Source organism: Petromyzon marinus, chromosome 34 (genome assembly GCF_048934315.1).
Source record: "Petromyzon marinus isolate PM22_M1 ecotype Great Lakes invasive population chromosome 34, UKy_Petmar_22M1.pri1.0, whole genome shotgun sequence".
Lineage (NCBI taxonomy): Eukaryota > Metazoa > Chordata > Hyperoartia > Petromyzontiformes > Petromyzontidae > Petromyzon > Petromyzon marinus.
Genome location: NC_133700.1, coordinates 11,151,568 through 11,162,892, shown reverse-complemented (window position 1 = coordinate 11,162,892; position 11,325 = coordinate 11,151,568). Strand labels below are relative to the sequence as shown.

Sequence of the window (11,325 nt, the reverse complement as noted above, 5' to 3'; positions counted from 1 at the left end):
CTGGTTACACCACCAGCCCACAGGGGATTATTGTGTCCGTCCGTCGTGCATCCAAAAATGGGAGGGGTGGGGCTGGGTGGAGAGGGGAGGGTGGGGAAGGGCTGGGTGGGAAAGGGAGGGGCTGGGTGGGGAGGGGAGGGTGGGGAGGGGCTGGGTGGGGAGGGAGGGGCTGGGTGGGGAGGGGAGGGTGGGGAGGGGAGGGTGGGGAGGGGCTGGGTGGGGAGGGGAGGGTGGGGAGGGGCTGGGTGGGGAGGGTGGGGCTGGGTGGGGGGTGGGGCTGGGTGGGGAGGGGCTGGTCACCCCGTGGTGCCCTTATTAAACTCAACGTTTAACCTACTCACGCCGGCTTGTGCCCGCCCTCACAGTCGCCGTTGACTCTGGCCATTGACCGAGCAACCCAACGTTCCTACCAGCTCCCTCCGCAGGAGAATGTGTTATCGTGTTTTATTAACTCTTGCTGCTGCCGCGTCTGTCTGCTGGCCGAGTCATCCTTGAACAAAAAAAAAAGAGCCGTACAGCTCGATGGGTCATTTACTCGGACAATAATCTTCTGGTTCTGATTGATATCACCTCACGGGAGCCGTTCCGCACTGCTTGCTGCAAGAGTCCCGCATGGAAAGTTATTCACCTCGTGACACAACACACGAAGAGCGCTCTTGGGTTATAATTGAAGAAGCTTGGAGGAGGAGGAGGAGGAGAGGGGGGTTGCTCAAACCAACTTTGTTTTCCTAAACCCTCGCCAACCAAACACCTCGTGGAGGGCTGCCCTCCTCCACCTGGATATGAAATCGTGTTTATCTCCCCGTCTCACGATCCTCCCCTTTAGCCCGCACCTTCCGATCCATCGTCTGCGATCTTCTCTCAGTCTCTCGATGCCCCCCAAGCCACTTCCTCTGAACGCGACGAGAGTCGCTCCCCAACTCTTGGCACCGGCAAGCCTCACGCGATACGGCTCTTTGTGCGCCCGTTATCTGCGACGGGTTTTAATGCGGTGGAGATGTCAATTCGACTGCGCCGTCCGTCGTGTAGGACACAGGCGAGGCTAAATTTGTCTCGCCAGGTGCGGGGAACTGAAGGTCGCGAGTTCAAATTTCGGCCCTTCGGCCCATCGTCTCCTCTCGGTCGGTAACATTGGAAGGGTCAATAGTGGTTGCATCACGGACTGATGTTTGCATTGTGCATGTGGATCATTTTGCCCGTGGAGATAAGAACAACTCAGCTCCTGTCTCTGTTGGCTAACCAGCACACATTGTTTTCTCACAAGAGAGACTTGTGTAGTTACAGTAATACGTGATTAACGATCCCATCGGTTAATCAACTGATATCAATTCTTAAGTTCACGATACACGTGCCAAATCACACCAGAAATAATTCACATATTGATTTTAATTTGTACGTGTTGTATGCCAACAACCGAATCACTCGCAATTGCCCGATCTCATCAGATCTCAGGACTGTTAAGCAGTGTTGAGCTAGTATATTGCTTGATTGGGTCACCACCATGTAAAAAAACAAGCATTATAGGCTACTGCAGGGCTTGTCAGCAGAGGGCAGCGCAGCATTCAATTGTTGTACCATACTCTGCTCGATAGTCTATGCAACCTACCTCCACCGATCCACACCAACTAGCATGACGTATGTTCATGTAACCCCCTACAAACCAGATGGTGTGGAGTTGTGAAGGAGGCTCTTATCCTGCTGTGGAATGACAAAAAGGCTGCACTGAGATTTGTTGAATGCGATTGGTTCACATGGCCACTACCGGTTCCTGCAATGTTGATTTAAGAAAAACTCATCAACAATTTTAGCATTGAATCATGACTCGGTAAATAGTTTTTACTTTAATTTTCTTAAACTTTTGAATGTCTTTCTAAATATCGACTTATGGTTAACTGTTCATATGCCAATTTTAAGACTGTTCATCTGGAAACATCCTTCAAACTAAATTTATATCAGGGCTCCACGGTGTATCGCCTAGTCACCAACTTTTATTCATACTCTTCTGGTTCTTTCGGTAAAGGCACGGAGGTAGAAATTAACGGATCGCGACGATTTGATCGCAACACAAGCGGCCGTCATCAGGTGAGACAATCACAGCAGGGAAACTGCTTCACATACGTGACTTTACCGAAATAACCAAAGAGCATGGATGCCTGCAGTCACGAAAGCTTCAAATCCAGATTGAACTATTATTCAATCAGTATCTCTTTGCCGTCTCTCGTATAAAGAAGGGCCATTGCCCAAAAAGTCCAGCGATTTTCTGCTCCGAGCATTCAGGTGGTGCTCATGATCCCATTTAAAGCCGTGAGCCAGTGCTGGAAATTCACTATTCCTGTGGCAGAACTGAGTCTATCCATTGCTCCACTTCCTTTACAAAGTGATACTCATTTGATTGACCCTGGGGGGGATGATGGGGCGGCATCAACCCCCGTTTCAGGATTGAAACTCGCAAACTTCCGATTGGGAGCCACTGTGGAGCCACCTGTACTGAAACGTGACACTACAGTACGTTTTGTTTTCTTATTTTAGGGCAATGTATTCTCATTTGATGGTAATTCATGTTCATTGAGCGCCTTCACACAAGGCGATGGATGCGTTGAGTTTTCATCGTGCAATGTTATTGAATTGCTGCTTGTGTGGTCGGTGGAGTTGAATGATAATGGCCAGAGTAATGCACGAAACACAATTCACTCATTCCTGATTTTTTTTTTCTTCTGGAAGCACGTCTGTGCTTGCGCCACCGACTCAAAAACGATTCAAGAATTTCGCGGCACCCTGAGATACATATATAATGAGGCATCGCAGGGCTTGGGTGAACGCGTTATTATGGAGACAGTGGATGCACTATTTCAGGCGCAAAGCACAGGGTGGTCCCTGCCATCAGCTGACGCTCGAAAATAGCCACAGTCCGCTGCTGAAACGAGACGCCGAGAAGGGTACAGGGCAAGCGTCTAGCTTCTCCTACATAGCCTGCATGCAACCATGTCCCAGCTCCCAGAACGAGAAAACAACTGCTATAGCGCGTGTGCTTGCTTCGTGTTGTGTATTAATGTAATTATGTCCTTTGTTCACCATGAAAATGGCAATGGGTTTTCAGATGCTTTTTCAGGACCCTGCCAAAGGAATTGACTTTTTAAAATATATCTTTTTGGTTGGCCTTTTAAAAATGTATTTTCCACGGCAAAAATAACAGCAACATAACACGTACGAAAATAAACAGGCACAAAGACGGTGGACGCAGCTGGCAACATATAATCAAGCGCAGTGGCATGTCCATGAATTAAATTTAGATTCAATGCTGATGAAAAACCCCCGAAGGCTTTTCCCTACCCAGTACGTGTTGGGTGCGATATCAACACAACACACCTCGCACAATGGTTAAGACCCATCAACACTTTATTTACAGGAGGAAAACCCAGGACATTATGAAAAATACTTAAAATAAACCATCCACACAAACTTCATGCACTATTAAAAAAACGTCTTAAAAAATTCTACTGTTAGGGAATACCATAACGAGGATTGTTGTCGAGAATGCAATCTAGACGAGCTCAGGAACCGCGCAAGCACAACACATCACGGTCTTTCCGAAACAAATAACACCTGCCAAAACGTGCTCAACAATACATCACGAGCAGGTATACAGATATGTTACCACAACAAGGCCAGATATTATACCAAGACAGATTTTTTTTTTTTAGTAACTGAAACCCAGTGTTCGGCAGAAATGAAAAAGGCATCAATATTCTGCGTTGCATTTAGATTATTAGGATTAAATTGCTGCAATACATTCCCACATGATAAGCCATTTAGATGAGCTATCATTTGTGTCCAGGTCGCTTCTCAAAAATAGGCTAATATCTCAGTAGGCTTTACCTGGTAAGATAAAAATTGTTAAGTTTTATTTGTATATATTTTTCAAGTGACTTGTTTACCTGTCCTACACTTTGCACTCCTATAGTGTTTTATATTGTTTGTTGTTGTTACGGTCTGATCTGACCCGACTGGAGATGTGGGAAAGAGCTTTATAGCTCATCGGATTCCTCCAGTATAAATAAATATTCTGAGTCTGAATATAATATATAACAAATGACTCTTGGAATGTTGAAGTAGTGGTGCCATTTCCTTCCACTTAAATACACATCCATGTTTCGTGAATGGTACACTCCATTTTATATTAAATAGGCAATGATGCATCAATGAAATATATTCTTAGCCTTTATGATACATGCATATAATCGTGCATGTAATAAGGAATTATTTAATGTATTCAAATTATAGCTGAAAAATGTAGGCTGAAGCGAACAAAGCAGTAAAGAAATAAAAATACAAACTAGGTGGCAAAAATTAGACAGATTCTTGTATCGAATCGTGACCTCCAATTGCTACAAGAACATCAAATCGGTGGGGAGGTGAATCTTCAAAGATGACCTAAACCGAGTGACAGAACTTCATTAGAATTTGGGGGGGGGGGGGGGGAAGATAAGCGTTTTTGTCAATAGCTTACTCATGGGATGTAACAGGCTGTTTAATTTAAACTTCACAGCAGACAACATACTTTGGTAATTCGCCTGCAGAAATTACTGGGCAGCTGCGGGAATGTGACTGTCAACTTAAAAACGAGTGCAGACAACTGAGCTACCCAGCTTCCAAACGTGTATAATTTATCAACAATAAACTTTACCAACTGTGAGCGTACACACACCACAAACAATATCGATCACAATATGCATCAGTTAAGATAGCCTTTTACAGGAAAAATGCATGCAAATAATTTCAGAATTCAGGGAGGCTTGTGGCGCAAAAAATAATCTTAAAATCGTCATCGAAGCAGCTGGGATAAACATGGGAGCGCTGCTCTATCGTCATCTTAGCACGTGCTTTCCTGCCCCGACTGCGTGGTCACAGCGTGCACTACAAACCAATGGTGCTCTCAAGACCTTTCATGAAAACGAGGTTCGAGACCTTGGCTTTTCTGCCAAGTCCACTGCGCTTGAACACAGATTGGAAGGATATGGCAGCCAAGTCCACTCTCTGTCACCATCATGCAACTAGCCAAGGGCTAGGATGCCATTTATCCGAGCATCCTCCAACTAATTTCAACAGAGAATTTCATTATGTTAAATAAATGGGAGCACTTGAGTTGCGAAGATTAAAAACTAATTTCGACATTTCTCTCCTGCGAGAGAAACATGTGCTACTTAATATTATTGTTGGCTTTGGGACTCCCTGTTTACATTTGACCAGATGTGGTCTAGCAGAGTTTGCTGTGCTGGATAATAATGCTTTGAAATTCAGTTATCGTTTTTTAAATATATAAATTGATTTATTCTTGTCCCAGTCAGAGACATTTGCCTACATATAGAACTTTTTTTCCATGAATGAAAAAAAATATCATGTGTAGATCACTTTCTTGGAAATACAAGGAATTATTTTAAACAGGAGTGCATCAAGACATCATTCTTGCTCGAAATGAGTAAGCAGCGAATGTTGCAGCCATTTGTTTTAGGCTTGCAGCCCTCTGGGTCGTTATAAGGGTCCGTTATAGTTTACAAAGTTTCTGTAACATGCTGCAGTGCTGGGGCAGCACTCATTGGCACCTCTTTGGGGTGTCAATTTATGGGCCATGCGAGCAGGCGGTCGTGGTCATGACTCTTGTCCTAAGGGGTCATAAATCGAAAATAACACTTTGTAATGGGACAGCGAGCGGTCTCTTGCAACAAGGGTTGCGAATGGCAACTGGCGATGGTTAGCTACTGCATAGATCCATAATGCAAGCTACATTACGGATCTATGCATACAACTCAAGACGGAAGATGTCATATTGCCGAGCTATGATCAAATATGATCGGATCACAATTTTTGTTCCCACCCCCCCCCCCCCATGACTCATTGGCAAGGAAGTATCTGTGTACTCAATAGACCGTCCATTCCCCAAGCAAGTGCTGACACCTATGGTCTGTTTTATCTAAAGGATGGTCGTTTTAACTCAGTGTCCTTCCAATAGAGGAAAATTACGTACATAATGTACATGCAGCCAAGGTACTCACTCGTACCCCTATTTGGGATCGTGTCTCAGGCCTGTGCTCATGTCTCTTGCATTGGCTCCCAGTTCAAACCCGCGTTGATTATAAGATTCTCATACTTTTGTAAAAGGCTTTAAACGGGCTTGCTCCACACTAATACAAAAGTTGGTTCAGCCATACATCACTGACATCTCCAAGGTCTACCAATCGTGTCCTACTCGATGCAATATGCTCCAGGCTTTGACTCTGGGGTGATGGGGCTTTTATTTGTATGGCACCCAGGTGCTGGAATTACCTGCTCCTGGAGGTTAGGAACTTGGAGTCAATGGACACACTTAAGTCCTGGCTAAAAAACTCACCTATTTAAAGCCTTCGAAAATTTTCCCTTTAGGCTTTCTCTCCCTGATTACATATTAATTCCATCCCCCTTTACATTTGTAGAAATCTGAGATACATTCACGAAGGGCACTTTATAAATCAAAATTACTATTACTACACAATTGGAAAAATAAGCTTATGAACAACAATAACTTTACCCTCAAACTAATTTTAAGCAATGCCACCAAAGCTTTTATAAGCAGCCACGGACTTAAATTGACAAAGCAGCGTGAAGAAGATTCCACTGTGCGCCACATCAGAATTATGCCAAATGTGTTATTCAAATCCTGATCAGCTATTAGATGTTCCCGTTAGATGTTTTACAAGGCTCTCACAATGTTGCAATAACTTGTCAACTCAAAGTTTCTGTAATAAAATAAATATATCTCGAGGTTAGTGGCATATGTTACAGTGCACAAACGGAGAGTCCCATTTGACTTTTGTTTGCATGCTGGGACGCGAAAAGGCTTTTGAGGAATGTAATGAAAAACCCAGCAACCACACTTGTAGACCAGGAAGACCAATGCTGTGGCAACCAGGATTTGTGGCTTTGTGACTCTTGAACAACAAGTGTGTTTTATTTCACTTATCACTGCTGCAGCAGGAAAAGTAAGAATGCTTCCCCAAAAGCTCAGCTCTCGAAAGAGGACCCAGCCTTGCTCTTGCGGCTCAGAGGGAAGGTAGACTTGCTCTGTGGCTGGGTCATCTTGCTGGCCAGGTACACGAAAGGCTCCAGCAACGTCCGTCGGTCTGTCACCGTAACCTCCCACAGCCGCACCTAAACATTGCAAGTCGAGTGCATGGGTGTCAAACACAGCAGTAATTACAAATCATGACGACGGTAGTCAATTAGAATTTAAACGGAGCTATTGCGGAAGGGCTGTCTCCAGATTATTTTGTCCTGAGTCACGGAGATTGCGCTGTGCTGACATCATAGCTTGTGTATCCACGCACCTTTTCGTTCTTGGCCCAAAGCTGAGCTGCCTCTGCCTCTACTTGCCGGTAGTCCGCCAGGTCACTCTTGTTTCCCAGCACCAGGATGGTTACCTGCCACGGGAACCGTGCCAACTCAGGGACAATTTTCTGCGTAACGAGCAACCTGCAAGTCCCTTGGATGTGACTGTCCCTTTCAGTCAGCCAACTAAAAGTTTTAACGAATATAGTGCCCTGTCTATCTCTAACATTCTCTTGCCATCTCTGTACTGTATGTGCCAATTTATCTCGATTTCTCACTTTTCTCTGTTTCTATCCGTTTCCGTTTCCTCTGTCTCTTCTTCTACCTCTTGCACCCTCTATAGTCCTCGTCTCCACTGTAACTCATCCACTTCCATCACCCCCCTTTCTCCCTGTTTCTCTCACCCTAACTCTCCTTATTCTCACCTCTTTCATCTCAATGGCTCTTGCCTCTCCCTAATCCGTCCTCCCATCTCATGCCCTTTCACGGTCTCTCTGCCCCTCTCCATGCCTCTCGATGTCTCCCTCCCTCCCCTCTCCCTCCTCTTGTCTCTCTCCTCTATCGCATTTGCGCGTCATACATGGCTGGGGTAGAGAGCGGGTGGGCGGAGAGGCATGACTTCAACACGCCACACGAACCCGGTTCAACACCGTGGAATGCGGTGTGACATCCTTGCACAAATGTGCGATGTGACGTCACTCCCACATGCACACTTGGCCCGGCACCAGGCAGGAATCCAGGCAGGAATCCAGGCAGGAACCAGCCAGAAAACTTTTCTATTATAGTATAAAGAGATAAGATTGTATGATTGGCTGTAACTATTCACTGTTCAAAACCACCTATGTGTTGTGTAATTGTCATCACATAGCAAGTGCTCTTAATTGGAAAAACGCGATGTAATAAACTATGGGAAAAATTATGTAAAGCTATTGATGCTACCAAGTTGATATCTCTTGAGACAACTTGATAACATGAGGTGCCACATAGTGATACCAGAAAATCCCGTGGAATGTTCGCAGTTTAAGTGTCCCATGAAGACTCCCTTTGCCCCACATGAGTTATGGAGACGTTTCTTCATTATACAAAATTAACATTCGAAAACATCATTATAAATCTGGTTGCTCATGGTTAGGAGCTTTTTTTTATCTGCTACGCATGGCGGTTGCTGGAGTACAGACTGACCGCCCCCCCCCCCCCATCGCTGGCGCCACCACCACAATCATCATCAGCAATCATCATCACCTGATGATGATTGCTTGTGTTGCAGTCGAAACGTCGCGAGAATTTTATTGTTTCATATTTTTATTATTTAACCGTTTCCCTTCTACGTGACTTTACCGAAAGAACCAAGGAATATGAATCCCTGCAGTCACGAAAGCTTCAAATCGAAATTTACCTCTTTCTTGTCGCGGGCCTTGTCGATTTCCTTCTTGAGGCTCTCGACGCGGCGGTAGGACTCGCGCGAGTCTATGCTGTACACGAGCACGAAGCCGTCGCCCAGCGCGAGGAGGTGACGTGGCAGCTCCACGCCGCCTTCGCGCAGGCCGCGCGTGTCGTACAGGCGGACCTGCTCGCGCACGCCGCGCTCCGTCTCCATCGACGCCACGTAGATGTCCTCCTGGGTCTCGTTGGTCTCCGAACCTGCAGCATTCGACGGCCGCTTTGGTTGGCCGAACGACGTTTCCCTCACGACATTCTTACAATAATATTCTCGAGCCGTCAACCCATACGGTTTACCCCATATTCTTGTACGGGGCAATTGAGTTTTCATGTCCATATGGCGTACAGCCGTTTAAATATGGGCAATGTTTTTTTTTGTCTCTGTTTCGCCCTTGTGATGGGACTTTGTGAGGATAAACGTTGAGATTTCTAAGGCCACGGGGTGACCAATAAGGTCTGAATTGGTTTGTAATAAGGTAGGCACTGGCAATGGGTTGACAGGTGTGATATTCCGTGAGCTGATTAGTTCAAATGAAGAATTTCCGCCATGCTTCGTGTACCGGGTTAGCAATGCGGGATGTGAGACAATGAAGAATGCGAGATCTGAGCTCTTGTTCACGCCCGATGACGCTGGATGTAATTTCCAGCAAAACATTGTGCAGTATATAAAAAATAGTTAAACATGTTGCTTGCCGTTCAACATTCCGGTTGTGCTAATTAACAAATTACATGCGTGTTTGCCCACGTAACAACTTTATTTTATTGTCGCAGAGTTAAAGTTAAACATTGCCATATCTACCCAATCTCGGCAAAATAAACTGTTTACCAACCCTGTTGGTCCCAAAAGCCTATGCATAATATGAACGAAGAGTATATACCACAGTCGACGTGCGGTGGTGTGCGCTCCTACGTCTTCCAAGTGTGGAAGAGGAGGCCAAAAGCCACTCCAAAAGACACTCATTGCAAGGCCCGCGGGCCATTGGCGGCCCCCAACAATAAACGGAGAGTGAAAACGCCGCTCCGTCATCATCATCGTGCTGCTGTCAAACCCAAATGGTTTCAAATGCGTGGCGGCCCTCACACAGACGATATCTTATCGGCGAAAGTGTCCACCCTCTGAAAATTAGTGAAGAACAATGCTCTGGAAACCGCTCAGCACTGCGATGTTTGTTAATCGCTTAGAAAAGATAAACCGATTCTTGTTGGGAGTTCATTAACGTCGGCGGAAAGGCAAATATGAAAATAATTTGTTTGCAGATAAAATTGTGAAAATGCCACCCCGTACATCTAATGATGGAATAAGTCTGTGAAAAGTTAAGGGATGTCTGGGATACCCCAGGCTCATGTGTGTTGCGTCGCGTGTGCAATTTGAGACGCCCATTTCAGATAACAGATACAGGTGTCAGTTTAACACGTAGGCTTTCGCAACCAACATCCAAAATAGTTTTTTTTGGGCTAGATCGCGTAAATGTATGTCGTTAAACCCGCCACCACCCGACACAGCCAATTAGTAAGGTTTGTCACGTAAACAGAACATGCCAATTCGTTATTAGTACAGCACACCGGTGTGTTAGAGAGCAAAGCCGCAACATTTATAATGTGAGAACGACGTTTCGCCAGTAATTACGAGCTTCATCCTGACAAACCTTACTAATTAGATGTGTCGGGTGAGGTGGGTTCAACGACACATTTATATACAGGGTGCCTAAAAAAATGTTGACACTTACATGGGACTATCGTTTTTAATGGAAAAATAACGGATAATACACTAACACCAAAACAAATGTATGTTAATAGTTTCAAAAAGTCTAAGAGTCTCCACTTGTTCGCCATCATTGTCAACACGTGCCTGGAATCTTCTCCAGGTGGTTCTCCAGAGCACATTTCTCGTGGTATTATTGCAAATTCTCCCAAGTGTTAACATGTTTTTGAAGCGCCCTGTATTTACGCGATTTAACCAAACAGAAACCTGTTTTGTGGAAGATACAGGTGTGTGTGTGTGTGTGGGTAGCAGGTAAGCGCGCTGCGCTACCAATCCGGCGACCCGAGTTCGATTTCCGCTCACGGCCAACACCACCAGTAACGATTATCAGAACCGGTCCTGGGCCTCCCTCAGGTCGACTCAGCCGAAAATGAGTACCTGGTGTAGCGGTGTGTATAACACATCGCCACTGGGGAGACAAAGGCGGCCGGGCGTGGTGCTGGCCACCCACCCCCCTCGCGCGCCGTGCCGGCCTTCATAGGGCGCTGCTCGCTTAACAGCACTTGCCCCAACAGGTATGTTAAGGCTACAGGGCTGGGTGGGGGCGGGTAAATCTTTGTCTTTGTAGTGGTAAAACCTTAAATAAAAAAAACCCTCGCGCTCGTCTGATGAACGCCCACCGATCAAGGTTGAGAAGAGCGGCGCGAACTTCTCACCGACTTTGTGGTTACCATACAACAGCTGCTCTAAGATGGCTGTCTTCCCCACCGAGGACAATCCGCACACCACCACCTTGCAACTCTTGCCCATGGCCTCGAGCAGCG

The 11,325-nt window shown here is 45.8% G+C and overlaps 1 protein-coding gene across 2 annotated transcripts; it reads right to left on the bottom strand.

Moving 5' to 3' along the window:
• Nucleotides 1–3,378: 3,378 nt before the first annotated feature.
• On the bottom strand, nucleotides 3,379–11,323 carry LOC116948710 (NF-kappa-B inhibitor-interacting Ras-like protein 2). Of its 2 annotated transcripts, none has more exons than XM_032965694.2 (4): nucleotides 11,218–11,323; nucleotides 8,756–9,000; nucleotides 7,359–7,451; nucleotides 3,379–7,182 (listed from the first exon to the last, which is right to left on the bottom strand). In XM_032965694.2, the coding sequence occupies exons 1-4, from the start codon at nucleotides 11,309–11,311 to the stop codon at nucleotides 7,036–7,038; spliced, it is 579 nt and encodes a 192-aa protein (XP_032821585.1). In that variant the 5' UTR covers nucleotides 11,312–11,323; the 3' UTR covers nucleotides 3,379–7,035. The 2 variants fall into 2 exon arrangements, with proteins under 2 accessions (XP_032821585.1, XP_032821583.1); XM_032965692.2 differs by having other exon boundaries at nucleotides 11,182–11,311.
• Between the last annotated feature and the right edge of the window lie 2 nt (nucleotides 11,324–11,325).

What these genes read in the sequence shown, in the direction of transcription:
- LOC116948710 (XM_032965692.2), bottom strand. Translation starts at nt 11,311, where the DNA reads ATGGGCAAGAGTTGCAAGGTGGTGGTGTGCGGATTGTCCTCGGTGGGG. An exon ending in AGGCCCGCGACAAGAAAGAG is followed by an intron (nt 7,452 to 8,755) that starts GTAAATTTCGAT and finishes TTCCCGTGGCAG; the next exon opens with GTAACCATCCTGGTGCTGGG. An exon ending in TTTGGGCCAAGAACGAAAAG is followed by an intron (nt 7,183 to 7,358) that starts GTGCGTGGATAC and finishes TGCAATGTTTAG; the next exon opens with GTGCGGCTGTGGGAGGTTAC.